This window comes from Rana temporaria, chromosome 6 (assembly GCF_905171775.1).
Source record: "Rana temporaria chromosome 6, aRanTem1.1, whole genome shotgun sequence".
Taxonomy (NCBI): Eukaryota; Metazoa; Chordata; class Amphibia; order Anura; family Ranidae; genus Rana; species Rana temporaria.
Genome location: NC_053494.1, coordinates 578,201 through 604,269, shown reverse-complemented (window position 1 = coordinate 604,269; position 26,069 = coordinate 578,201). Strand labels below are relative to the sequence as shown.

The 26,069-nt window shown below is 56.8% G+C and overlaps 1 protein-coding gene across 1 annotated transcript; it reads right to left on the bottom strand.

Moving 5' to 3' along the window:
• Positions 1-9,655: 9,655 nt before the first annotated feature.
• On the bottom strand, positions 9,656-25,249 carry TMEM265 (transmembrane protein 265). The gene is made up of 3 exons (XM_040355647.1): positions 25,193-25,249; positions 22,629-22,808; positions 9,656-9,808 (listed from the first exon to the last, which is right to left on the bottom strand). The coding sequence occupies exons 1-3, from the start codon at positions 25,247-25,249 to the stop codon at positions 9,656-9,658; spliced, it is 390 nt and encodes a 129-aa protein (XP_040211581.1).
• Between the last annotated feature and the right edge of the window lie 820 nt (positions 25,250-26,069).

The following is a 26,069-nucleotide window of genomic DNA, read 5'->3' as shown; positions in this document are numbered from 1 at the left end:
GAGGCCGGGTGTGGTGATCCATCTCCTGTGGTAAGAGGCCGGTGTGGTGATCCATCTCCTGTGGTAAGAACCCGGTGTGGTGATCCATCTCCTGTGGTAAGAGGCCGGTGTGGTGATCCATCTCCTGTGGTAAGAGGCCCGGTGTGGTGATCCATTTCCTGTGGTAAGAGGCCTGGTGTGGTGATCCATCTCCTGTGGTAAGAGGCCGGTGTGGTGATCCATCTCCTGTGGTAAGAGGCCCGGTGTGGTGATCCATCTCCTGTGGTAAGAGGCCGGTGTGGTGATCCATCTCCTGTGGTAAGAGGTCGGTGTGGTGATCCATCTCCTGTGGTAAGAGGCCAGTGTGATCCATCGCCTGTGGTAAGAGGTCCGGTGTGGTGATCCATCTCCTGTGGTAGGAGGCCGGTGTGGTGATCCATCTCCTGTGGTAAGAGGCCAGTGTGGTGATCCATCTCCTTTGGCAAGAGGCCCGGTGTGGTGATCCATCTCCTGTGGTGAGAGGCCCGGTGTGGTGATCCATCTCCTGTGGTAAGAGGCCCGGTGTGGTGATCCATTTCCTGTGGTAAGGGGCCAGTGTGGTGATCCATCTTCTGTGGTAAGAGGCCCGGTGTGGTGATCCATCTCATGTGGTAAGAGGCCCGGTGTGGTGATCCATCTCCTGTGGTAGGAGGCCGGTGTGGTGATCCATCTCCTGTGGTAAGAGGCCTGGTGTGGTGATTCATCTCCTGTGGTAAGAGGCCGGGTGTGGGGATCCATCTCCTGTGGTAAGAGGCCGGTGTGGTGATCCATCTCCTGTGGTAAGAACCCGGTGTGGTGATCCATCTCCTGTGGTAAGAGGCCGGTGTGGTGATCCATCTCCTGTGGTAAGAGGCCCGGTGTGGTGATCCATTTCCTGTGGTAAGAGGCCTGGTGTGGTGATCCATCTCCTGTGGTAAGTGGCCCGGTGTGGTGATCCATCTCCTGTGGTAAGAGCCCGGTGTGGTGATCCATCTCCTGTGGTAAGAGGCCCGGTGTGGTGATCCATCTCCTGTGGTAAGAGGCCGGTGTGGTGATCCATCTCCTGTGGTAAGAGGCCGGTGTGGTGATCCATCTCCTGTGGTAAGAACCCGGTGTGGTGATCCATCTCCTGTGGTAAGATGCCAGTGTGGTGATCCATCTCCTGTGGTAAGAGGCCCGGTGTGGTGATCCATTTCCTGTGGTGAGAGGCCCGGTGTGGTGATCCATCTCCTGTGGTAAGAGGCCCGGTGTGGTGATCCATCTCCTGTGGTAAGAGCCCGGTGTGGTGATCCATCTCCTGTGGTAAGAGGCCAGTGTGGTGATCCATCTCCTGTGGTAAGAGGCCCGGTGTGGTGATCCATTTCCTGTGGTAAGAGGCCTGGTGTGGTGATCCATCTCCTGTGGTAAGAGGCCCGGTGTGGTGATCCATCTCCTGTGGTAAGAGGCCCGTTGTGATCCATCGCCTGTGGTATGAGGCCCGGTGTGGTGAACCATCTCCTGTGGTAAGAGGCTGGTGTGATCCATCGCCTGTGGTAAGAGGCCCGGTGTGGTGAACCATCTCCTGTGGTAAGAGGCCGGTGTGGTGATCCATCTCCTGTGGTAAGAGGCCGGTGTGGTGATCCATCTCCTGTGGTAAGAGGCCTGGTGTGGTGATTCATCTCCTGTGGTAAGAGGCCGGGTGTGGTGATCCATCTCCTGTGGTAAGTGGCCCGGTGTGGTGATCCATCTCCTGTGGTAAGAGCCCGGTGTGGTGATCCATCTCCTGTGGTAAGAGGCCAGTGTGGTGATCCATCTCCTGTGGTAAGAGGCCCGGTGTGGTGATCCATTTCCTGTGGTGAGAGGCCCGGTGTGGTGATCCATCTCCTGTGGTAAGAGGCCGGTGTGGTGATCCATCTCCTGTGGTAAGAGGCCCGGTGTGGTGATCCATCTCCTGTGGTAAGAGGCCAGTGTGGTGATCCATCTCCTGTGGTAAGAGGCCCGGTGTGGTGATCCATTTCCTGTGGTAAGAGGCCTGGTGTGGTGATCCATCTCCTGTGGTAAGAGGCCCGGTGTGGTGATCCATCTCCTGTGGTAAGAGGCCCGTTGTGATCCATCGCCTGTGGTATGAGGCTGGTGTGATCCATCGCCTGTGGTAAGAGGCCTGGTGTGGTGAACCATCTCCTGTGGTAAGAGGCTGGTGTGATCCATCGCCTGTGGTAAGAGGCCCGGTGTGGTGAACCATCTCCTGTGGTAAGAGGCCGGTGTGGTGATCCATCTCCTGTGGTAAGAGGCCGGTGTGGTGATCCATCTCCTGTGGTAAGAGGCCCGGTGTGGTGATCCTCTGGTAAGAACCCGGTGTGGTGATCCATCTCCTGTGGTAAGAGGCCCGGTGTGGTGATCCATCTCCTGTGGTAAGAGGCCGGTGTGGTGATCCATCTCCTGTGGTAAGAGGCCCGGTGTGGTGATTCATCTCCTGTGGTAAGAACCCGGTGTGGTGATCCATCTCCTGTGGTAAGAGGCCGGTGTGGTGATCCATCTCCTGTGGTAAGAGGCCCGGTGTGGTGATCCATTTCCTGTGGTGAGAGGCCCGGTGTGGTGATCCATCTCCTGTGGTAAGAGGCCGGTGTGGTGATCCATCTCCTGTGGTAAGAGGCCCGGTGTGGTGATCCATTTCCTGTGGTAAGAGGCCTGGTGTGGTGATCCATCTCCTGTGGTAAGAGGCCGGTGTGGTGATCCATCTCCTGTGGTAAGAGGCCCGGTGTGGTGATCCATCTCCTGTGGTAAGAGGCCGGTGTGGTGATCCATTTCCTGTGGTAAGAGGCCTGGTGTGGTGATCAATCTCCTGTGGTAAGAGGCCGGTGTGGTGATCCATCTCCTGTGGTAAGAGGCCCGGTGTGGTGATCCATCTCCTGTGGTAAGAGGCCGGTGTGGTGATCCATCTCCTGTGGTAAGAACCCGGTGTGGTGATCCATCTCCTGTGGTAAGAGGCCGGTGTGGTGATCCATCTCCTGTGGTAAGAGGCCCGGTGTGGTGATCCATTTCCTGTGGTAAGAGGCCTGGTGTGGTGATCCATCTCCTGTGGTAAGAGGCCGGTGTGGTGATCCATCTCCTGTGGTAAGAGGCCCGGTGTGGTGATCCATCTCCTGTGGTAAGAGGCCGGTGTGGTGATCCATTTCCTGTGGTAAGAGGCCTGGTGTGGTGATCCATCTCCTGTGGTAAGAGGCCGGTGTGGTGATCCATCTCCTGTGGTAAGAGGCCGGTGTGGTGATCCATCTCCTGTGGTAAGAGGCCCGGTGTGGTGATCCATCTCCTGTGGTAAGAGGCCGGTGTGGTGATCCATTTCCTGTGGTAAGAGGCCTGGTGTGGTGATCCATCTCCTGTGGTAAGAGGCCGGTGTGGTGATCCATCTCCTGTGGTAAGAGGCCCGGTGTGGTGATCCATCTCCTGTGGTAAGAGGCCGGTGTGGTGATCCATCTCCTGTGGTAAGAGGCCCGGTGTGGTGATCCATCTCCTGTGGTAAGAGGCCAGTGTGGTGATCCATCTTCTGTGGTAAGAGGCCCGGTGTGGTGATCCATCTCATGTGGTAAGAGGCCCGGTGTGGTGATCCATCTCCTGTGGTAGGAGGCCGGTGTGGTGATCCATCTCCTGTGGTAAGAGGCCTGGTGTGGTGATTCATCTCCTGTGGTAAGAGGCCGGGTGTGGGGATCCATCTCCTGTGGTAAGAGGCCGGTGTGGTGATCCATCTCCTGTGGTAAGAACCCGGTGTGGTGATCCATCTCCTGTGGTAAGAGGCCGGTGTGGTGATCCATTTCCTGTGGTAAGAGGCCTGGTGTGGTGATCCATCTCCTGTGGTAAGTGGCCCGGTGTGGTGATCCATCTCCTGTGGTAAGAGCCCGGTGTGGTGATCCATCTCCTGTGGTAAGAGGCCAGTGTGGTGATCCATCTCCTGTGGTAAGAGGCCCGGTGTGGTGATCCATTTCCTGTGGTGAGAGGCCCGGTGTGGTGATCCATCTCCTGTGGTAAGAGGCCCGGTGTGGTGATCCATCTCCTGTGGTAAGAGCCCGGTGTGGTGATCCATCTCCTGTGGTAAGAGGCCAGTGTGGTGATCCATCTCCTGTGGTAAGAGGCCCGGTGTGGTGATCCATTTCCTGTGGTAAGAGGCCTGGTGTGGTGATCCATCTCCTGTGGTAAGAGGCCCGGTGTGGTGATCCATCTCCTGTGGTAAGAGGCCCGTTGTGATCCATCGCCTGTGGTATGAGGCTGGTGTGATCCATCTCCTGTGGTAAGAGGCCTGGTGTGGTGAACCATCTCCTGTGGTAAGAGGCTGGTGTGATCCATCGCCTGTGGTAAGAGGCCCGGTGTGGTGAACCATCTCCTGTGGTAAGAGGCCGGTGTGGTGATCCATCTCCTGTGGTAAGAGGCCGGTGTGGTGATCCATCTCCTGTGGTAAGAGGCCCGGTGTGGTGAACCATCTCCTGTGGTAAGAGGCCGGTGTGGTGATCCATCTCCTGTGGTAAGAGGCCCGGTGTGGTGATCCATCTCCTGTGGTAAGAGGCCGGTGTGGTGATCCATCTCCTGTGGTAAGAGGCCGGTGTGGTGATCCATCTCCTGTGGTAAGAGGCCTGGTGTTTTGATCCATCTCCTGTGGTAAGAGGCCCGGTGTGGTGATCCATCTCCTGTGGTAAGAGGCCCGGTGTGGTGATCCATCTCCTGTGGAAAGAGGCCAGTGTGATCCATCGCCTGTGGTAAGAGGCCCGCTGTGGTGATCCATCTCCTGTGGTAAATGGTCAGTGTGGTGATCCATCTCCTGTGGTAAGAGGCTGGTGTGATCCATCGCCTGTGGTAAGAGGCCGGTGTGGTGATCCATCTCCTGTGGTAAGAGGTCAGTGTGGTGATCCATCTCCTGTGGTAAGAGGCCAGTGTGATCCATCGCCTGTGGTAAGAGGCCCGGTGTGGTGATCCATCTCCTGTGGTAAGAGGTCAGTGTGGTGATCCATCTCCTGTGGTAAGAGGCCAGTGTGATCCATCGCCTGTGGTAAGAGGCCCGCTGTGGTGATCCATCTCCTGTGGTAAGAGGCCAGTGTGGTGATCCATCTCCTGTGGGAAGAGGCCCGGTGTGGTGATCCATCTCCTGTGGTAAGAGGCCCGGTGTGGTGATCCATCTCCTGTGGGAAGAGGCCCGGTGTGGTGATCCATCTCCTGTGGTAAGAGGCCCGGTGTGGTGATCCATCTCCTGTGGTAAGAGGCCCGGTGTGGTGATCCATCTCCTGTGGTAAGAGGCCCGGTGTGGTGATCCATCTCCTGTGGTAAGAGGCCCGGTGTGGTGATCCATCTCCTGTGGTAAGAGGCCGGTGTGGTGATCCATCTCCTGTGGTAAGAGGCCTGGTGTTTTGATCCATCTCCTGTGGTAAGAGGCCCGGTGTGGTGATCCATCTCCTGTGGTAAGAGGCCCGGTGTGGTATTCCATCTCCTGTGGAAAGAGGCCAGTGTGATCCATCGCCTGTGGTAAGAGGCCCGCTGTGGTGATCCATCTCCTGTGGTAAGAGGTCAGTGTGGTGATCCATCTCCTGTGGTAAGAGGCTGGTGTGATCCATCGCCTGTGGTAAGAGGCCGGTGTGGTGATCCATCTCCTGTGGTAAGAGGTCAGTGTGGTGATCCATCTCCTGTGGTAAGAGGCCAGTGTGATCCATCGCCTGTGGTAAGAGGCCCGGTGTGGTGATCCATCTCCTGTGGTAAGAGGTCAGTGTGGTGATCCATCTCCTGTGGTAAGAGGCCAGTGTAATCCATCGCCTGTGGTAAGAGGCCCGGTGTGGTGATCCATCTCCTGTGGTAAGAGGCCCGGTGTGATCCATCGCCTGTGGTAAGAGGCCCGCTGTGGTGATCCATCTCCTGTGGTAAATGGTCAGTGTGGTGATCCATCTCCTGTGTTAAGAGGCTGGTGTGATCCATCGCCTGTGGTAAGAGGCCGGTGTGGTGATCCATCTCCTGTGGTAAGAGGTCAGTGTGGTGATCCATCTCCTGTGGTAAGAGGCCAGTGTGATCCATCGCCTGTGGTAAGAGGCCCGGTGTGGTGATCCATCTCCTGTGGTAAGAGGCCCGGTGTGGTGATCCATCTCCTGTGGTAAGAGGCCCGGTGTGGTGATCCATCTCCTGTGGTAAGAGGCCCGGTGTGGTGATCCATCTCCTGTGGTAAGAGGCCCGGTGTGGTGATCCATCTCCTGTGGTAAGAGGCCGGTGTGGTGATCCATCTCCTGTGGTAAGAGGCCAGTGTGATCCATCGCCTGTGGTAAGAGGCCCGCTGTGGTGATCCATCTCCTGTGGTAAGAGGTCAGTGTGGTGATCCATCTCCTGTGGTAAGAGGCCAGTGTGATCCATCGCCTGTGGTAAGAGGCCCGGTGTGGTGATCCATCTCCTGTGGTAAGAGGCCAGTGTGGTGATCCATCTCCTGTGGTAAGAGGCCAGTGTGATCCATCGCCTGTGGTAAGAGGCCCGGTGTGGTGATCCATCTCCTGTGGTAAGAGGTCAGTGTGGTGATCCATCTCCTGTGGAAAAAGGCCGGTGTGGTGATCCATCTCCTGTGGTAAGAGGCCCGGTGTGGTGATCCATCTCCTGTGGTAAGAGGCCCGGTGTGGTGATCCATCTCCTGTGGTAAGAGGCCCGGTGTGGTGATCCATCTCCTGTGGTAAGAGGCCCGGTGTGGTGATCCATCTCCTGTGGAAAAAGGCCGGTGTGGTGATCCATCTCCTGTGGTAAGAGGCCCGGTGTGGTGAACCATCTCCTGTGGTAAGAGGCCGGTGTGGTGATCCATCTCCTGTGGTAAGAGGCCCGGTGTGGTGATCCATCTCCAGTGGTAAGAGGCCCGGTGTGGTGATCCATCTCCTGTGGTAAGAGGCCGGTGTGGTGATCCATCTCCTGTGGTAAGAGGCCTGGTGTTTTGATCCATCTCCTGTGGTAAGAGGCCCGCTGTGGTGATCCATCTCCTGTGGTAAGAGGTCAGTGTGGTGATCCATCTCCTGTGGTAAGAGGCTGGTGTGATCCATCGCCTGTGGTAAGAGGCCGGTGTGGTGATCCATCTCCTGTGGTAAGAGGTCAGTGTGGTGATCCATCTCCTGTGGTAAGAGGCCAGTGTGATCCATCGCCTGTGGTAAGAGGCCCGGTGTGGTGATCCATCTCCTGTGGTAAGAGGTCAGTGTGGTGATCCATCTCCTGTGGTAAGAGGCCGGTGTGGTGATCCATCTCTTGTGGTAAGAGGCCCGGTGTGGTGATCCATCTCCTGTGGTAAGAGGTCAGTGTGGTGATCCATCTCCTGTGGTAAGAGGCCAGTGTGATCCATCGCCTGTGGTAAGAGGCCCGGTGTGGTGATCCATCTCCTGTGGTAAGAGGTCAGTGTGGTGATCCATCTCTTGTGGTAAGAGGCCCGGTGATGTGCGGTGGAGGATTTCATAGTTCACCTCTGTGGGTGACGCCATTTCTCGGAACATGGACTCTTTATTCTCAGTGGATTTTTATTTTCATGTTTGTATTTCTATCTTTATACATTTTTATAACTATTGTTTTCTGTATTTTATTCTATCTGCTGAATAGGATTATCGCAGTAATTCATTTTATGTTTGTAGAATCGCGGGCATGACTGATGCGCCGGATCGCCGGAATCTGATCGCCGGAATCAGAGATGAGAACCAAGTGTATGCCTGTGCCCATAGAACTGCGCATGCGTGTGGCGCTATCCACAGACCCAGTGCTTTAAGTGGGCCAAAAGAGGTGCCGGTACTCTATTAGGCGCCGGTGCGCCCCCACCCCCTCCCCGCGCCCCCCCACCATCAAAAAAAACCATCAGGTCCCCCTCACTCAGCCTGTGACTCACGCTCACGGCGGTCATCTGTCGCGATGCTCCCCCACTGGATTCTGGCGCGCTGATACATGTCCCGCCCTCCTCCTCTAGACAGACAGCGCACTGGCTCTATCACTCGTCACGAGCTAGTCTTCTCTAGGAGGAGGAGGGCGGGACATGTATCACAGCGCGGCGCGCTCTTTTTTAAATCCTCCGCGGCCCGAAGCCGCAGCAAAGGTACAAAAGAGCCGCATGCAGGCTCCGGAGCCGCGGTTTGCCGATACCCGCACTAGACACTCGGCGGCTCCTGGGGCTGCGTTCCGGTACGGGAAACCCACGTACTGGGCGCACGGAGAGGTGCTGGTACTCTGAAGGGCCATTTTTGGAAGTGGCGAGTACCGCCGCGTTCCGGCCCAGTTAAAGCACTGCACAGAATCAGCGCCATGCTGCTAAAGTGCGCCACACAAATATTGTCCGACATCAATGAAGACAAGTCCAACTTTTATTTTATATAAACCATATAGAAAAATATTTAATAATATACAAATAATACAAAACATGGGCGGAGTCTGTACACAGGCATATTCAGAGTGGGGCGGAGTCTGTACACAGGCATATTCAGAGTGGGGCGGAGTCTGTACACAGGCATATTCAGAGTGGGGCGGAGTCTGTACACAGGCATATTCAGAGTGGGGCGGAGTCTGTACACAGGCATATTCAGAGTGGGGCGGAGTCTGTACACAGGGCATATTCAGAGTGGGGCGGAGTCTGTACACAGGGCATATTCAGTGGGGGCGGAGTCTGTACACAGGCATATTCAGAGTGGGGCGGAGTCTGTACACAGGGCATATTCAGTGGGGGCGGAGTCTGTACACAGGGCATATTCAGTGGGGGCGGAGTCTGTACACAGGCATATTCAGAGTGGGGCGGAGTCTGTACACAGGGCTTATTCAGAGTGGGGCGGAGTCTGTACACAGAGTGGGGCGGAGTCTGTACACAGGGCATATTCAGTGGGGGCGGAGTCTGTACACAGGCATATTCAGAGTGGGGCGGAGTCTGTACACAGAGTGGGGCGGAGTCTGTACACAGGGCATATTCAGTGGGGGCGGAGTCTGTACACAGGCATATTCAGAGTGGGGCGGAGTCTGTACACAGAGTGGGGCGGAGTCTGTACACAGGGCATATTCAGAGTGGGGCGGAGTCTGTACACAGGGCATATTATGTGGGGGCGGAGTCTGTACACAGGCATATTCAGAGTGGGGCGGAGTCTGTACACAGGGCATATTCAGTGGGGGCGGAGTCTGTACACAGGGCATATTCAGTGGGGGCGGAGTCTGTACACAGGCATATTCAGTGGGGGCGGAGTCTGTACACAGGCATATTCAGAGTGGGGCGGAGTCTGTACACAGGGCTTATTCAGAGTGGGGCGGAGTCTGTACACAGGGCATATTCAGTGGGGGCGGAGTTTTACACAGGGTGTATTCAGCACTGGGGTGATGGTGGAGGGTGGAGTCTGTAGATGGGGCGGAGTCAGCACTGGGGGTGATGGTGTACAGTGGAGGGTGGAGTCTGTAGATGGGGGCGGAGTCAGCACTGGGGTGAGGGTGGGGTCTGTAGATGGGGCGGAGTCAGCACTGGGGTGAGGGTGGAGTCTGTAGATGGGGCGGAGTCAGCACTGGGGTGAGGGTGGAGTCTGTAGATGGGGCGGAGTCAGCACTGGGGTGATGGTGTGGAGGGTGGAGTCTGTAGATGAGGCGGAGTCAGCATGGTGTACAGCGCTCTCTATAGATGACCTTCAGTTGAGTCCTCTTAGTGTGGCGCCCCCCGCAGGGTGTAACAAGGTGGAGATCATTCGATAAGCGTCATGATGTACGATACGAGGACCACCAGCACCGGCAGCAGCACCAACCCCCCCACAAACAGCGCAATGCTCAGCACTGCGAATCTCCGCGACCTCCGCGCCAAAACCTCATAATTCTTCACACCAACTTCCCGCTCCGCCTGTCAGAGAGAAAACAACAATATGTATCAAAGATGATGGGAGTGGATAGGGGAAGCAGAGGATGATGGGAGTGGATAGGGGAAGCAGAGGATGATGGGAGTGGATAGAGGAAGCAGAGGATGATGGGAGTGGATAGGGGAAGCAGAGGATGATGGGAGTGGATGGGGGAAGCAGAGGATGATGGGAGTGGATAGGGGAAGCAGAGGATGATGGGAGTGGATAGGGGAAGCAGAGGATGATGGGAGTGGATAGGGGAAGCAGAGGATGATGGGAGTGGATGGGGGAAGCAGAGGATGATGGGAGTGGATAGGGGAAGCAGAGGATGATGGGAGTGGATAGGGGAAGCAGAGGATGATGGGAGTGGATGGGGGAAGCAGAGGATGATGGGGGGAGGGGAAGCAGAGGATGATGGGAGTGGATGAGGGAAGCAGAGGATGATGGGAGTGGATAGGGGAAGCAGAGGATGATGGGAGTGGATAGGGGAAGCAGAGGATGATGGGAGTGGATAGGGGAAGCAGAGGATGATGGGAGTGGATGGGGGAAGCAGAGGATGATGGGAGTGGATAGAGGAAGCAGAGGATGATGGGAGTGGATAGGGGAAGCAGAGGATGATGGGAGTGGATAGGGGAAGCAGAGGATGATGGGAGTGGATGAGGGAAGCAGAGGATGATGGGAGTGGATGAGGGTAGCAGAGGATGATGGGAGTGGATGAGGGAAGCAGAGGATGATGGGAGTGGATAGGGGTAGCAGAGGATGATGGGAGTGGATGAGGGAAGCAGAGGATGATGGGAGTGGATAGGGGAAGCAGAGGATGATGGGAGTGGATGAGGGAAGCAGAGGATGATGGGAGTGGATAGGGGAAGCAGAGGATGATGGGAGTGGATGAGGGAAGCAGAGGATGATGGGAGTGGATGAGGGAAGCAGAGGATGATGGGAGTGGATAGGGGTAGCAGAGGATGATGGGAGTGGATAGGGGAAGCAGAGGATGATGGGAGTGGATGAGGGAAGCAGAGGATGATGGGAGTGGATGGGGGAAGCAGAGGATGATGGGAGTGGATAGGGGAAGCAGAGGATGATGGGAGTGGATGAGGGTAGCAGAGGATGATGGGAGTGGATGAGGGAAGCAGAGGATGATGGGAGTGGACGAGGGAAGCAGAGGATGATGGGAGTGGATGGGGGAAGCAGAGGATGATGGGAGTGGATAGGGGAAGCAGAGGATGATGGGAGTGGATAGGGGTAGCAGAGGATGATGGGAGTGGATGAGGGAAGCAGAGGATGATGGGAGTGGATAGGGGAAGCAGAGGATGATGGGAGTGGATAGGGGAAGCAGAGGATGATGGGAGTGGATAGGGGAAGCAGAGGATGATGGGAGTGGATAGGGGAAGCAGAGGATGATGGGAGTGGACGAGGGAAGCAGAGGATGATGGGAGTGGATGGGGGAAGCAGAGGATGATGGGAGTGGATAGGGGAAGCAGAGGATGATGGGAGTGGATAGGGGTAGCAGAGGATGATGGGAGTGGATGAGGGAAGCAGAGGATGATGGGAGTGGATAGGGGAAGCAGAGGATGATGGGAGTGGATAGGGGAAGCAGAGGATGATGGGAGTGGATAGGGGAAGCAGAGGATGATGGGAGGGGATAGAGGAAGCAGAGGATGATGGGAGTGGACGAGGGAAGCAGAGGATGATGGGAGTGGATGGGGGAAGCAGAGGATGATGGGAGTGGACGAGGGAAGCAGAGGATGATGGGAGTGGATAGGGGAAGCAGAGGATGATGGGAGTGGATGAGGGAAGCAGAGGATGATGGGAGTGGATAGGGGAAGCAGAGGATGATGGGAGTGGATAGGGGAAGCAGAGGATGATGGGAGTGGATAGGGGAAGCAGAGGATGATGGGAGTGGATGAGGGAAGCAGAGGATGATGGGAGTGGATAGGGGAAGCAGAGGATGATGGGAGTGGATAGGGGAAGCAGAGGATGATGGGAGTGGATAGGGGAAGCAGAGGATGATGGGAGTGGATAGGGGAAGCAGAGGATGATGGGAGTGGATGGGGGAAGCAGAGGATGATGGGAGTGGATGAGGGAAGCGGAGGATGATGGGAGTGGATAGGGGTAGCAGAGGATGATGGGAGTGGATAGGGGAAGCAGAGGATGATGGGAGTGGATGGGGGAAGCAGAGGATGATGGGAGTGGATGAGGGAAGCGGAGGATGATGGGAGTGGATGAGGGAAGCAGAGGATGATGGGAGTGGATAGGGGAAGCAGAGGATGATGGGAGTGGATAGGGGAAGCAGAGGATGATGGGAGTGGATGAGGGAAGCAGAGGATGATGGGAGTGGATAGGGGAAGCAGAGGATGATGGGAGTGGATGAGGGAAGCAGAGGATGATGGGAGTGGATAGGGGAAGCAGAGGATGATGGGAGTGGATGAGGGAAGCAGAGGATGATGGGAGTGGATAGGGGTAGCAGAGGATGATGGGAGTGGATGAGGGAAGCAGAGGATGATGGGAGTGGATGAGGGAAGCAGAGGATGATGGGAGTGGATGAGGGAAGCAGAGGATGATGGGAGTGGATGAGGGAAGCAGAGGATGATGGGAGTGGATAGGGGAAGCAGAGGATGATGGGAGTAGATAGGGGAAGCAGAGGATGATGGGAGTGGATGAGGGAAGCAGAGGATGATGGGAGTGGATGAGGGAAGCAGAGGATGATGGGAGTGGATAGGGGAAGCAGAGGATGATGGGAGTGGATAGGGGAAGCAGAGGATGATGGGAGTGGATGAGGGAAGCAGAGGATGATGGGAGTGGACGAGGGAAGCAGAGGATGATGGGAGTGGATAGGGGAAGCAGAGGATGATGGGAGTGGATGAGGGAAGCAGAGGATGATGGGAGTGGATAGGGGAAGCAGAGGATGATGGGAGTGGATAGGGGAAGCAGAGGATGATGGGAGTGGATGAGGGAAGCAGAGGATGATGGGAGTGGACGAGGGAAGCAGAGGATGATGGGAGTGGATAGGGGAAGCAGAGGATGATGGGAGTGGATAGGGGAAGCAGAGGATGATGGGAGTGGATGAGGGAAGCAGAGGATGATGGGAGTGGATAGGGGAAGCAGAGGATGATGGGAGTGGATGGGGGAAGCAGAGGATGATGGGAGTGGATAGGGGAAGCAGAGGGTGATGGGAGTGGATGAGGGAAGCAGAGGATGATGGGAGTGGATAGGGGAAGCAGAGGATGATGGGAGTGGATGAGGGAAGCAGAGGATGATGGGAGTGGATAGGGGAAGCAGAGGATGATGGGAGTGGATAGGGGAAGCAGAGGATGATGGGAGTGGATGAGGGAAGCAGAGGATGATGGGAGTGGACGAGGGAAGCAGAGGATGATGGGAGTGGACGAGGGAAGCAGAGGATGATGGGAGTGGATAGGGGAAGCAGAGGATGATGGGAGTGGATAGGGGAAGCAGAGGATGATGGGAGTGGATGAGGGAAGCAGAGGATGATGGGAGTGGATGAGGGAAGCAGAGGATGATGGGAGTGGACGAGGGAAGCAGAGGATGATGGGAGTGGATAGGGGAAGCAGAGGATGATGGGAGTGGATAGGGGAAGCAGAGGATGATGGGAGTGGATGAGGGAAGCAGAGGATGATGGGAGTGGATAGGGGAAGCAGAGGATGATGGGAGTGGATAGGGGAAGCAGAGGATGATGGGAGTGGATAGGGGAAGCAGAGGGTGATGGGAGTGGATAGGGGAAGCAGAGGATGATGGGAGTGGATAGGGGAAGCAGAGGATGATGGGAGTGGATAGGGGAAGCAGAGGATGATGGGAGTGGATGAGGGAAGCAGAGGATGATGGGAGTGGATGGGGGAAGCAGAGGATGATGGGAGTGGACAGGGGAAGCAGAGGATGATGGGAGTGGATAGGGGAAGCAGAGGATGATGGGAGTGGATGAGGGAAGCAGAGGATGATGGGAGTGGATGGGGGAAGCAGAGGATGATGGGAGTGGATAGGGGAAGCAGAGGATGATGGGAGTGGATGAGGGAAGCAGAGGATGATGGGAGTGGATGGGGGAAGCAGAGGATGATGGGAGTGGATAGGGGAAGCAGAGGATGATGGGAGTGGACGAGGGAAGCAGAGGATGATGGGAGTGGATGAGGGAAGCAGAGGATGATGGGAGTGGATAGGGGAAGCAGAGGATGATGGGAGTGGATGAGGGAAGCAGAGGATGATGGGAGTGGATAGGGGAAGCAGAGGATGATGGGAGTGGATAGGGGAAGCAGAGGATGATGGGAGTGGATGGGGGAAGCAGAGGATGATGGGAGTGGATAGGGGAAGCAGAGGATGATGGGAGTGGATAGGGGAAGCAGAGGATGATGGGAGTGGATAGGGGAAGCAGAGGATGATGGGAGTGGATAGGGGAAGCAGAGGATGATGGGAGTGGATAGGGGAAGCGGAGGATGATGGGAGTGGATGAGGGAAGCAGAGGATGATAGGAGTGGATAGGGGTAGCAGAGGATGATGGGAGTGGATGGGGGAAGCAGAGGATGATGGGAGTGGATGAGGGAAGCAGAGGATGATGGGAGTGGATAGGGGAAGCAGAGGATGATGGGAGTGGATAGGGGAAGCAGAGGATGATGGGAGTGGATAGGGGAAGCAGAGGATGATGGGAGTGGATAGGGGAAGCAGAGGATGATGGGAGTGGATGAGGGTAGCAGAGGATGATGGGAGTGGATAGGGGAAGCAGAGGATGATGGGAGTGGATAGGGGAAGCAGAGGATGATGGGAGTGGATAGGGGAAGCAGAGGATGATGGGAGTGGATAGGGGAAGCAGAGGATGATGGGAGTGGATAGGGGAAGCGGAGGATGATGGGAGTGGATGAGGGAAGCAGAGGATGATAGGAGTGGATAGGGGTAGCAGAGGATGATGGGAGTGGATGGGGGAAGCCGAGGATGATAGGAGTGGGGAGGATGATGGGAGTGGACGAGGGAAGCAGAGGATGATGGGAGTGGATAGGGGAAGCAGAAGATGATGGGAGTGGATAGGGGAAGCAGAGGATGATGGGAGTGGATAGGGGAAGCAGAGGATGATGGGAGTGGATAGGGGAAGCAGAGGATGATGGGAGTGGACGAGGGAAGCAGAGGATGATGGGAGTGGATAGGGGAAGCAGAGGATGATGGGAGTGGATAGGGGAAGCAGAGGATGATGGGAGTGGATAGGGGAAGCAGAGGATGATGGGAGTGGATAGGGGAAGCAGAGGATGATGGGAGTGGATAGGGGAAGCGGAGGATGATGGGAGTGGATAGGGGAAGCAGAGGATGATGGGAGTGGATAGGGGTAGCAGAGGATGATAGGAGTGGATGAGGGAAGCGGAGGATGGTGGGAGTGGATATGGGAAGCAGAGGATGATGGGAGTGGATAGGGGAAGCAGAGGATGATGGGAGTGGATGAGGGAAGCAGAGGATGATGGGAGTGGATAGGGGAAGCAGAGGATGATGGGAGTGGATAGGGGAAGCAGAGGATGATGGGAGTGGATAGGGGAAGCAGAGGATGATGGGAGTGGATAGAGGAAGCAGAGGATGATGGGAGTGGATAGGGGAAGCAGAGGATGATGGGAGTGGATAGGGGAAGCAGAGGATGATGGGAGTGGATAGGGGAAGCAGAGGATGAAGGGAGTGGATAGGGGAAGCAGAGGATGATGGGAGTGGATAGGGGAAGCAGAGGATGATGGGAGTGGATGAGGGTAGCAGAGGATGATGGGAGTGGATAGGGGAAGCAGAGGATGATGGGAGTGGATGAGGGAAGCAGAGGATGCTGGGAGTGGACGAGGGAAGCAGAGGATGATGGGAGTGGATGAGGGAAGCAGAGGATGATGGGAGTGGATGGGGGAAGCAGAGGATGATGGGAGTGGATAGGGGAAGCAGAGGATGATGGGAGTGGATGAGGGAAGCAGAGGATGATGGGAGTGGATAGGGGAAGCAGAGGATGATGGGAGTGGATAGGGGAAGCAGAGGATGATGGGAGTGGATAGGGGAAGCAGAGGATGATGGGAGTGGATAGGGGAAGCAGAGGATGATGGGAGTGGATAGGGGAAGCAGAGGATGATGGGAGTGGATGAGGGAAGCAGAGGATGATGGGAGTGGATGAGAGAAGCAGAGGATGATGGGAGTGGATAGGGGAAGCAGAGGATGATGGGAGTGGATAGGGGAAGCAGAGGATGATGGGAGTGGATGAGGGAAGCAGAGGATGATGGGAGTGGATAGGGGAAGCAGAGGATGATGGGAGTGGATAGGGGAAGCAGAGGATGATGGGAGTGGATGAGGGAAGCAGAGGATGATGGGAGTGGATAGGGGTAGCAGAGGATGATGGGAGTGGATAGGGGAAGCAGAGGATGATGGGAGTGGATGGGGGAAGCAGAGGATGATGGGAGTGGATGGGGGAAGCGGAGGATGATGGGAGTGGATGGGGGAAGCAGAGGATGATGGGAGTGGACGAGGGAAGCAGAGGATGATGGGAGTGGATGAGGGTAGCAGAGGATGATGGGAGTGGATAGGGGAAGCAGAGGATGATGGGAGTGGACGGGGGGAGCAGAGGATGATGGGAGTGGATAGGGGAAGCAGAGGATGATGGGAGTGGATGAGGGAAGCAGAGGATGATGGGAGTGGATAGGGGAAGCAGAGAATGATGGGAGTGGATAGGGGAAGCGGAGGATGATGGGAGTGGATGGGGGAAGCAGAGGATGATGGGAGTGGATAGGGGTAGCAGAGGATGATGGGAGTGGATGAGGGAAGCAGAGGATGATGGGAGTGGATAGGGGAAGCAGAGGATGATGGGAGTGGATGAGGGAAGCAGAGGATGATGGGAGTGGATAGGGGAAGCAGAGGATGATGGGAGTGGATAGGGGAAGCAGAGGATGATGGGAGTGGATGAGGGAAGCAGAGGATGATGGGAGTGGATAGGGGAAGCAGAGGATGATGGGAGTGGATAGGGGTAGCAGAGGATGATGGGAGTGGATGAGGGAAGCAGAGGATGATGGGAGTGGATAGGGGAAGCAGAGGATGATGGGAGTGGATAGGGGAAGCAGAGGATGATGGGAGTGGATAGGGGAAGCAGAGGATGATGGGAGTGGACAGGGGAAGCAGAGAATGATGGGAGTGGATAGGGGAAGCAGAGGATGATGGGAGTGGATGAGGGTAGCAGAGGATGATGGGAGTGGATGAGGGAAGCAGAGGATGATGGGAGTGGATAGGGGAAGCAGAGGATGATGGGAGTGGATAGGGGAAGCAGAGGATGATGGGAGTGGACGAGGGTAGCAGAGGATGATGGGAGTGGATGGGGGAAGCAGAGGATGATGGGAGTGGATAGGGGAAGCAGAGGATGATGGGAGTGGATAGGGGAAGCAGAGGATGATGGGAGTGGATAGGGGAAGCAGAGGATGATGGGAGTGGATAGGGGAAGCAGAGGATGATGGGAGTGGATGAGGGAAGCAGAGGATGATGGGAGTGGATGAGGGAAGCAGAGGATGCTGGGAGTGGATAGAGGAAGCAGAGGATGATGGGAGTGGATAGGGGAAGCAGGGGATGATGGGAGTGGATAGGGGAAGCAGAGGATGATGGGAGTGGATGAGGGAAGCAGAGGATGATGGGAGTGGATAGGGGAAGCAGAGGATGATGGGAGTGGATAGGGGAAGCAGAGGATGATGGGAGTGGATAGGGGAAGCAGAGGATGATGGGAGTGGATGAGGGAAGCAGAGGATGATGGGAGTGGATAGGGGAAGCAGAGGATGATGGGAGTGAATGAGGGAAGCAGAGGATGATGGGAGTGGATAGGGGAAGCAGGGGATGATGGGAGTGGACGAGGGTAGCAGAGGATGATGGGAGTGGATGGGGGAAGCAGAGGATGATGGGAGTGGATAGGGGAAGCAGAGGATGATGGGAGTGGATAGGGGAAGCAGAGGATGATGGGAGTGGATAGGGGAAGCAGAGAATGATGGGAGTGGATAGGGGAAGCAGAGGATGATGGGAGTGGATAGGGGAAGCAGAGGATGATGGGAGTGGATGGGGGAAGCAGAGGATGATGGGAGTGGATAGGGGAAGCAGAGGATGATGGGAGTGGATAGGGGAAGCAGGGGATGATGGGAGTGGATAGGGGAAGCAGAGGATGATGGGAGTGGATAGGGGAAGCAGAGGATGATGGGAGTGGATGAGGGAAGCAGAGGATGATGGGAGTGGATAGGGGAAGCAGAGGATGATGGGAGTGGATAGGGGAAGCTGAGGATGATGGGAGTGGACGAGGGTAGCAGAGGATGATGGGAGTGGATGGGGGAAGCAGAGGATGATGGGAGTGGATAGGGGAAGCAGAGGATGATGGGAGTGGATAGGGGAAGCAGAGAATGATGGGAGTGGATAGGGGAAGCAGAGGATGATGGGAGTGGATGGGGGAAGCAGAGGATGATGGGAGTGGATAGGGGAAGCAGAGGATGATGGGAGTGGATAGGGGAAGCAGAGGATGATGGGAGTGGATAGGGGAAGCAGAGGATGATGGGAGTGGATAGGGGAAGCAGAGGATGATGGGAGTGGATGAGGGAAGCAGAGGATGATGGGAGTGGATAGGGGAAGCAGAGGATGATGGGAGTGGATAGGGGAAGCAGAGGATGATGGGAGTGGATAGGGGAAGCAGAGGATGATGGGAGTGGATGAGGGAAGCAGAGGATGATGGGAGTGGATAGGGGAAGCAGAGGATGATGGGAGTGGATGAGGGTAGCAGAGGATGATGGGAGTGGATGAGGGAAGCAGAGGATGATGGGAGTGGAAAAGGGAAGCGGAGGATGAAGGGAGTGGATGGGGGAAGCAGAGGATGATGGGAGTGGATAGGGGAAGCAGAGGATGATGGGAGTGGATAGGGGAAGCAGAGGATGATGGGAGTGGATGAGGGAAGCAGAGGATGATGGGAGTGGATGGGGGAAGCAGAGGATGATGGGAGTGGATAGGGGAAGCAGAGGATGATGGGAGTGGATAGGGGAAGCAGAGGATGATGGGAGTGGACGAGGGAAGCAGAGGATGATGGGAGTGGATAGGGGAAGCAGAGGATGATGGGAGTGGATGAGGGAAGCAGAGGATGATGGGAGTGGATGAGGGAAGCAGAGGATGCTGGGAGTGGATAGGGGAAGCAGAGGATGATGGGAGTGGATAGGGGAAGCAGGGGATGATGGGAGTGGATAGGGGAAGCAGAGGATGATGGGAGTGGATAGGGGAAGCAGAGGATGATGGGAGTGGATGAGGGAAGCAGAGGATGATGGGAGTGGATAGGGGAAGCAGAGGATGATGGGAGTGGATAGGGGAAGCTGAGGATGATGGGAGTGGACGAGGGTAGCAGAGGATGATGGGAGTGGATGGGGGAAGCAGAGGATGATGGGAGTGGATAGGGGAAGCAGAGGATGATGGGAGTGGATAGGGGAAGCAGAGGATGATGGGAGTGGATAGGGGAAGCAGAGGATGATGGGAGTGGATGGGGGAAGCAGAGGATGATGGGAGTGGATAGGGGAAGCAGAGGATGATGGGAGTGGATAGGGGAAGCAGAGGATGATGGGAGTGGATAGGGGAAGCAGAGGATGATGGGAGTGGATAGGGGAAGCAGAGGATGATGGGAGTGGATGAGGGAAGCAGAGGATGATGGGAGTGGATAGGGGAAGCAGAGGATGATGGGAGTGGATAGGGGAAGCAGAGGATGATGGGAGTGGATAGGGGAAGCAGAGGATGATGGGAGTGGATAGGGGAAGCAGAGGATGATGGGAGTGGATAGGGGAAGCAGAGGATGATGGGAGTGGATGAGGGTAGCAGAGGATGATGAGAGTGGATAGGGGAAGCAGAGGATGATGGGAGTGGATAGGGGAAGCAGAGGATGATGGGAGTGGATGGGGGAAGCAGAGGATGATGGGAGTGGATGGGGGAAGCAGAGGATGATGGGAGTGGATAGGGGAAGCAGAGGATGATGGGAGTGGATAGGGGAAGCAGAGAATGATGGAAGTGGATAGGGGAAGCAGAGGATGATGGGAGTGAATGAGGGAAGCGGAGGATGATGGGAGTGGATAGGGGAAGCAGAGGATGATGGGAGTGGATAGGGGAAGCAGAGGATGATGGGAGTGGATAGGGGAAGCAGAGGATGATGGGAGTGGATAGGGGAAGCAGAGGATGATGGGAGTGGATGAGGGAAGCAGAGGATGATGGGAGTGGATAGGGGAAGCAGAGGATGATGGGAGTGGATAGGGGAAGCAGAGGATGATGGGAGTGGATAGGGGAAGCAGAGGATGATGGGAGTGGATAGGGGAAGCAGAGGATGATGGGAGTGGATGGGGGAAGCAGAGGATGATGGGAGTGGATGGGGGAAGCAGAGGATGATGGGAGTGGATAGGGGAAGCAGAGGATGATGGGAGTGGATGGGGGAAGCAGAGGATGATGGGAGTGGATAGGGGAAGCAGAGGATGATGGGAGTGGATAGGGGAAGCAGAGGATGATGGGAGTGGATAGGGGAAGCAGAGGATGATGGGAGTGGATAGGGGAAGCTGAGGATGATGGGAGTGGATGGGGGAAGCAGAGGATGATGGGAGTGGATAGGGGAAGCAGAGGATGATGGGAGTGGATGGGGGAAGCAGAGGATGATGGGAGTGGATGAGGGAAGCAGAGGATGATGGGAGTGGATAGGGGAAGCAGAGGATGATGGGAGTGGATAGGGGAAGCAGAGGATGATGGGAGTGGATGAGGGAAGCAGAGGATGATGGGAGTGGATAGGGGTAGCAGAGGATGATGGGAGTGGATAGGGGAAGCAGAGGATGATGGGAGTGGATAGGGGAAGCAGAGGATGATGGGAGTGGATGAGGGAAGCAGAGGATGATGGGAGTGGATGAGGGAAGCAGAGGATGATGGGAGTGGATGGGGGAAGCAGAGGATGATGGGAGTGGACAGGGGAAGCAGAGGATGATGGGAGTGGATAGGGGTAGCAGAGGATGATGGGAGTGGATAGGGGAAGCAGAGGATGATGGGAGTGGATGAGGGAAGCAGAGGATGATGGGAGTGGATAGGGGAAGCAGAGGATGATGGGAGTGGATAGGGGAAGCAGAGGATGATGGGAGTGGATAGAGGAAGCAGAGGATGATGGGAGTGGATAGGGGAAGCAGAGGATGATGGGAGTGGATAGGGGAAGCAGAGGATGATGGGAGTGGATGAGGGAAGCAGAGGATGATGGGAGTGGACGAGGGAAGCAGAGGATGATGGGAGTGGATGGGGGAAGCAGAGGATGATGGGAGTGGACGAGGGAAGCAGAGGATGATGGGAGTGGACGAGGGAAGCAGAGGATGATGGGAGTGGATAGGGGAAGCAGAGGATGATGGGAGTGGATAGGGAAGCAGAGGATGATGGGAGTGGATAGGGGAAGCAGAGGATGATGGGAGTGGATGGGGGAAGCAGAGGATGATGGGAGTGGACGAGGGAAGCAGAGGATGATGGGAGTGGATGAGGGAAGCAGAGGATGATGGGAGTGGATGGGGGAAGCAGAGGATGATGGGAGTGGATGGGGGAAGCAGAGGATGATGGGAGTGGACGAGGGAAGCAGAGGATGATGGGAGTGGACGAGGGAAGCAGAGGATGATGGGAGTGGACGAGGGAAGCAGAGGATGATGGGAGTGGACGAGGGAAGCAGAGGATGATGGGAGTGGACGAGGGAAGCAGAGGATGATGGGAGTGGACGAGGGAAGCAGAGGATGATGGGAGTGGATGGGGGAAGCAGAGGATGATGGGAGTGGACGAGGGAAGCAGAGGATGATGGGAGTGGACGAGGGAAGCAGAGGATGATGGGAGTGGATGAGGGAAGCAGAGGATGATGGGAGTGGATAGGGGAAGCAGAGGATGATGGGAGTGGATGGGGGAAGCAGAGGATGATGGGAGTGGATGAGGGAAGCAGAGGATGATGGGAGTGGACGAGGGAAGCAGAGGATGATGGGAGTGGACGAGGGAAGCAGAGGATGATGGGAGTGGACGAGGGAAGCAGAGGATGATGGGAGTGGACGAGGGAAGCAGAGGATGATGGGAGTGGACGAGGGAAGCAGAGGATGATGGGAGTGGACGAGGGAAGCAGAGGATGATGGGAGTGGACGAGGGAAGCAGAGGATGATGGGAGTGGACGAGGGAAGCAGAGGATGATGGGAGTGGACGAGGGAAGCAGAGGATGATGGGAGTGGATAGGGGAAGCGGAGGATGATGGGAGTGGATAGGGGAAGCGGAGGATGATGGGAGTGGATAAGGGAAGCGGAGGATGATGGGAGTGGACGAGGGAAGCAGAGGATGATGGGAGTGGACGAGGGAAGCAGAGGATGATGGGAGTGGACGAGGGAAGCGGAGGATGATGGGAGTGGACGAGGGAAGCAGAGGATGATGGGAGTGGACGAGGGAAGCAGAGGATGATGGGAGTGGACGAGGGAAGCAGAGGATGATGGGAGTGGACGAGGGAAGCAGAGGATGATGGGAGTGGACGAGGGAAGCAGAGGATGATGGGAGTGGACGAGGGAAGCAGAGGATGATGGGAGTGGATAGGGGAAGCAGAGGATGATGGGAGTGGATGGGGGAAGCAGAGGATGATGGGAGTGGATAGGGGTAGCAGAGGATGATGGGAGTGGATAGGGGAAGCAGAGGATGATGGGAGTGGACGAGGGAAGCAGAGGATGATGGGAGTGGACGAGGGAAGCAGAGGATGATGGGAGTGGACGAGGGAAGCAGAGGATGATGGGAGTGGACGAGGGAAGCGGAGGATGATGGGAGTGGACGAGGGAAGCAGAGGATGATGGGACTCACCCGCAGAGCCAGGAGTAAAGCTTTGATGCCCACACAGGAGATGCCGCACACAATACTCATGATGGCGAGTCTTCGGAGGCGGCAGGGTGGAGAGGACCAGCGTTGGTTCTGGTTGATGAGTATTCTGGTTTCCTCCGGTGATCCATTCTGGATCTTTCCGCCTGCGGGGTTTGGAAGTTCCTGAAGGGAGAAGAGAAGAGAAGGATGAGATGGATTTATGGTGGAGCGTCAGACGTCTCGGGGGGTCTCTCTGGAGAGATGGTTGTCTGAAAGGAGACGTCTCTTTTCTAGTTTTGGAAGATCAGATTCTGGGCCATGGGGGAGATTTCTCTCACTTCCTGTTCCTGGATTGGGGGAGATTTCTCTCACTTCCTGTTCCTGGAGGTCTGGCTGATAAAGACAAATGTTTCTGGGCGTTTTTATAAGTAGGTCACGTCACGCGGTCTGTCTCTGTCGAAGGTCACGTCACGCGGTCTGTCTCTGTCGGAGGTCACGCGGTCTGTCTCTGTCGGAGGTCACGTCACGCGGTCTGTCTCTGTCGGAGGTCACGTCACGCGGTCTGTCTCTGTCAGGGGTCACGTCACGCGGTCTGTCTCTGTCGGAGGTCACGTCACGCGGTCTGTCTCTGTCGGAGGTCACGCGGTCTGTCTCTGTCGGAGGTCACGTCACGCGGTCTGTCTCTGGCGGAGGTCACGCGGTCTGTCTCTGTCGGAGGTCACGCGGTCTGTCTCTGTCGGAGGTCACGTCACGCGGTCTGTCTCTGTCGGAGGTCACGTCACGCGGTCTGTCTCTGTCAGGGGTCACGTCACGCGGTCTGTCTCTGTCGGAGGTCACGTCACGCGGTCTGTCTCTGTCGGAGGTCACGCGGTCTGTCTCTGTCGGAGGTCACGTCACGCGGTCTGTCTCTGTCGGAGGTCACGCGGTCTGTCTCTGTCGGAGGTCACGCGGTCTGTCTCTGTCGGAGGTCACGTCACGCGGTCTGTCTCTGTCGGAGGTCACGTGGTCTGTCTCTGTCGGAGGTCACATCACGCGGTCTGTCTCTGTCGGAGGTCACGCGGTCTGTCTCTGTCGGAGGTCACGTCACGCGGTCTGTCTCTGTCGGAGGTCACGTCACGCGGTCTGTCTCTGTCGGAGGTCACGTCACGCGGTCTGTCTCTGCCGAAGGTCACGCGGTCTGTCTCTGCCGAAGGTCACATCACGCGGTCTGTCTCTGTCGGAGGTCACGCGGTCTGTCTCTGTCGGAGGTCACGTCACGCGGTCTGTCTCTGTCGGAGGTCACGTCACGCGGTCTGTCTCTGTCGGAGGTCACGTCACGCGGTCTGTCTCTGTCGAAGGTCACGCGGTCTGTCTCTGTCGGAGGTCACGTCACGCGGTCTGTCTCTGTCGGAGGTCACGTGGTCTGTCTCTGTCGGAGGTCACGTCACGCGGTCTGTCTCTGTCGGAGGTCACGTCACGCGGTCTGTCTCTGTCGGAGGTCACGTCACGCGGTCTGTCTCTGTCAGAGGTCACGCGGTCTGTCTCTGTCGGAGGTCACGTCACGCGGTCTGTCTCTGTCGAAGGTCACGTCACGCGGTCTGTCTCTGTCGGAGGTCACGCGGTCTGTCTCTGTCAGGGGTCACGTCACGCGGTCTGTCTCTGTCGGAGGTCACGTCACGCGGTCTGTCTCTGTCGGAGGTCACGCGGTCTGTCTCTGTCGGAGGTCACTCGGTCTGTCTCTGTCGGAGGTCACGTCACGCGGTCTGTCTCTGTCGGAGGTCACGCGGTCTGTCTCTGTCGGAGGTCACGTGGTCTGTCTCTGTCGGAGGTCACGTCACGCGGTCTGTCTCTGTCGGAGGTCACGCGGTCTGTCTCTGTCGGAGGTCACGTCACGCGGTCTGTCTCTGTCGGAGGTCACGTCACGCGGTCTGTCTCTGTCGGAGGTCACGTCACGCGGTCTGTCTCTGTCGGAGGGCACGTCACGCGGTCTGTCTCTGTCGGAGGGCACGTCACGCGGTCTGTCTCTGTCGGAGGGCACGTCACGCGGTCTGTCTCTGTCGGAGGTCACGTCACGCGGTCTGTCTCTGTCGGAGGTCACGTCACGCGGTCTGTCTCTGTCGGAGGGCACGTCACGCGGTCTGTCTCTGTCGGAGGGCACGTCACGCGGTCTGTCTCTGTCGGAGGTCACGTCACGCGGTCTGTCTCTGTCGGAGGTCACGTCACGCGGTCTGTCTCTGTCGGAGGGCACGTCACGCGGTCTGTCTCTGTCGGAGGGCACGTCACGCGGTCTGTCTCTGTCGGAGGGCACGTCACGCGGTCTGTCTCTGTCGGAGGTCACGTCACGCGGTCTGTCTCTGTCGGAGGTCACGTCACGCGGTCTGTCTCTGTCGGAGGGCACGTCACGCGGTCTGTCTCTGTCGGAGGGCACGTCACGCGGTCTGTCTCTGTCGGAGGGCACGTCACGCGGTCTGTCTCTGTCGGAGGGCACGTCACGCGGTCTGTCTCTGTCGGAGGTCACGTGCGGTCCTGAGAGGGCAGATAAAAGTTTTCCAGCACCATTGCATTGGGGACTGACTGGTCCCACTTACCTTCATCTCTAGTGTGTGGGACTTTCCGTCTGTCGGGGACTTGATATTCGATGACATGATTCCAGTCCCTGTGTGCGCAGTCCTTGTAGAGTCCCTCCTGTATATACAATTCCTTTTATATAGTTCTAAGTATAGGGAACTTGGAGTTTACAGTCCTGGGAGTGAGGCTCCTCCTATATAGTCCTGTACAGTCCTGAGGGTAGGGTCCCCGGTGTGTACAGTCCTGAGGGTAGGGTCCCCGGTGTTGTCAGTCCTGAGGGTAGGGTCCCCGGTGTTGTCAGTCCTGAGGGTAGGGTCCCCGGTGTGTACAGTCCTGAGGGTAGGGTCCCCGGTGTGTACAGTCCTGAGGGTAGGGTCCCCGGTGTGTACAGTCCTGAGGGTAGGGTCCCCGGTGTTGTCAGTCCTGAGGGTAGGGTCCCCGGTGTTGTCAGTCCTGAGGGTAGGGTCCCCGGTGTTGTCAGTCCTGAGGGTAGGGCCCCCGGTGTTGTCAGTCCTGAGGGTAGGGTCCCCGGTGTGTACAGTCCTGAGGGTAGGGTCCCCGGTGTGTACAGTCCTGAGGGTAGGGCCCCCGGTGTTGTCAGTCCTGAGGGTAGGGTCCCCGGTGTGTACAGTCCTGAGGGTAGGGTCCCCGGTGTGTACAGTCCTGAGGGTAGGGCCCCCGGTGTTGTCAGTCCTGAGGGTAGGGCCCCCGGTGTGTACAGTCCTGAGGGTAGGGCCCCCGGTGTGTACAGTCCTGAGGGTAGGGTCCCCGGTGTTGTCAGTCCTGAGGGTAGGGCCCCCGGTGTTGTCAGTCCTGAGGGTAGGGTCCCTGGTGTTGTCAGTCCTGAGGGTAGGGTCCCCGGTGTGTACAGTCCTGAGGGTAGGGTCCCCGGTGTTC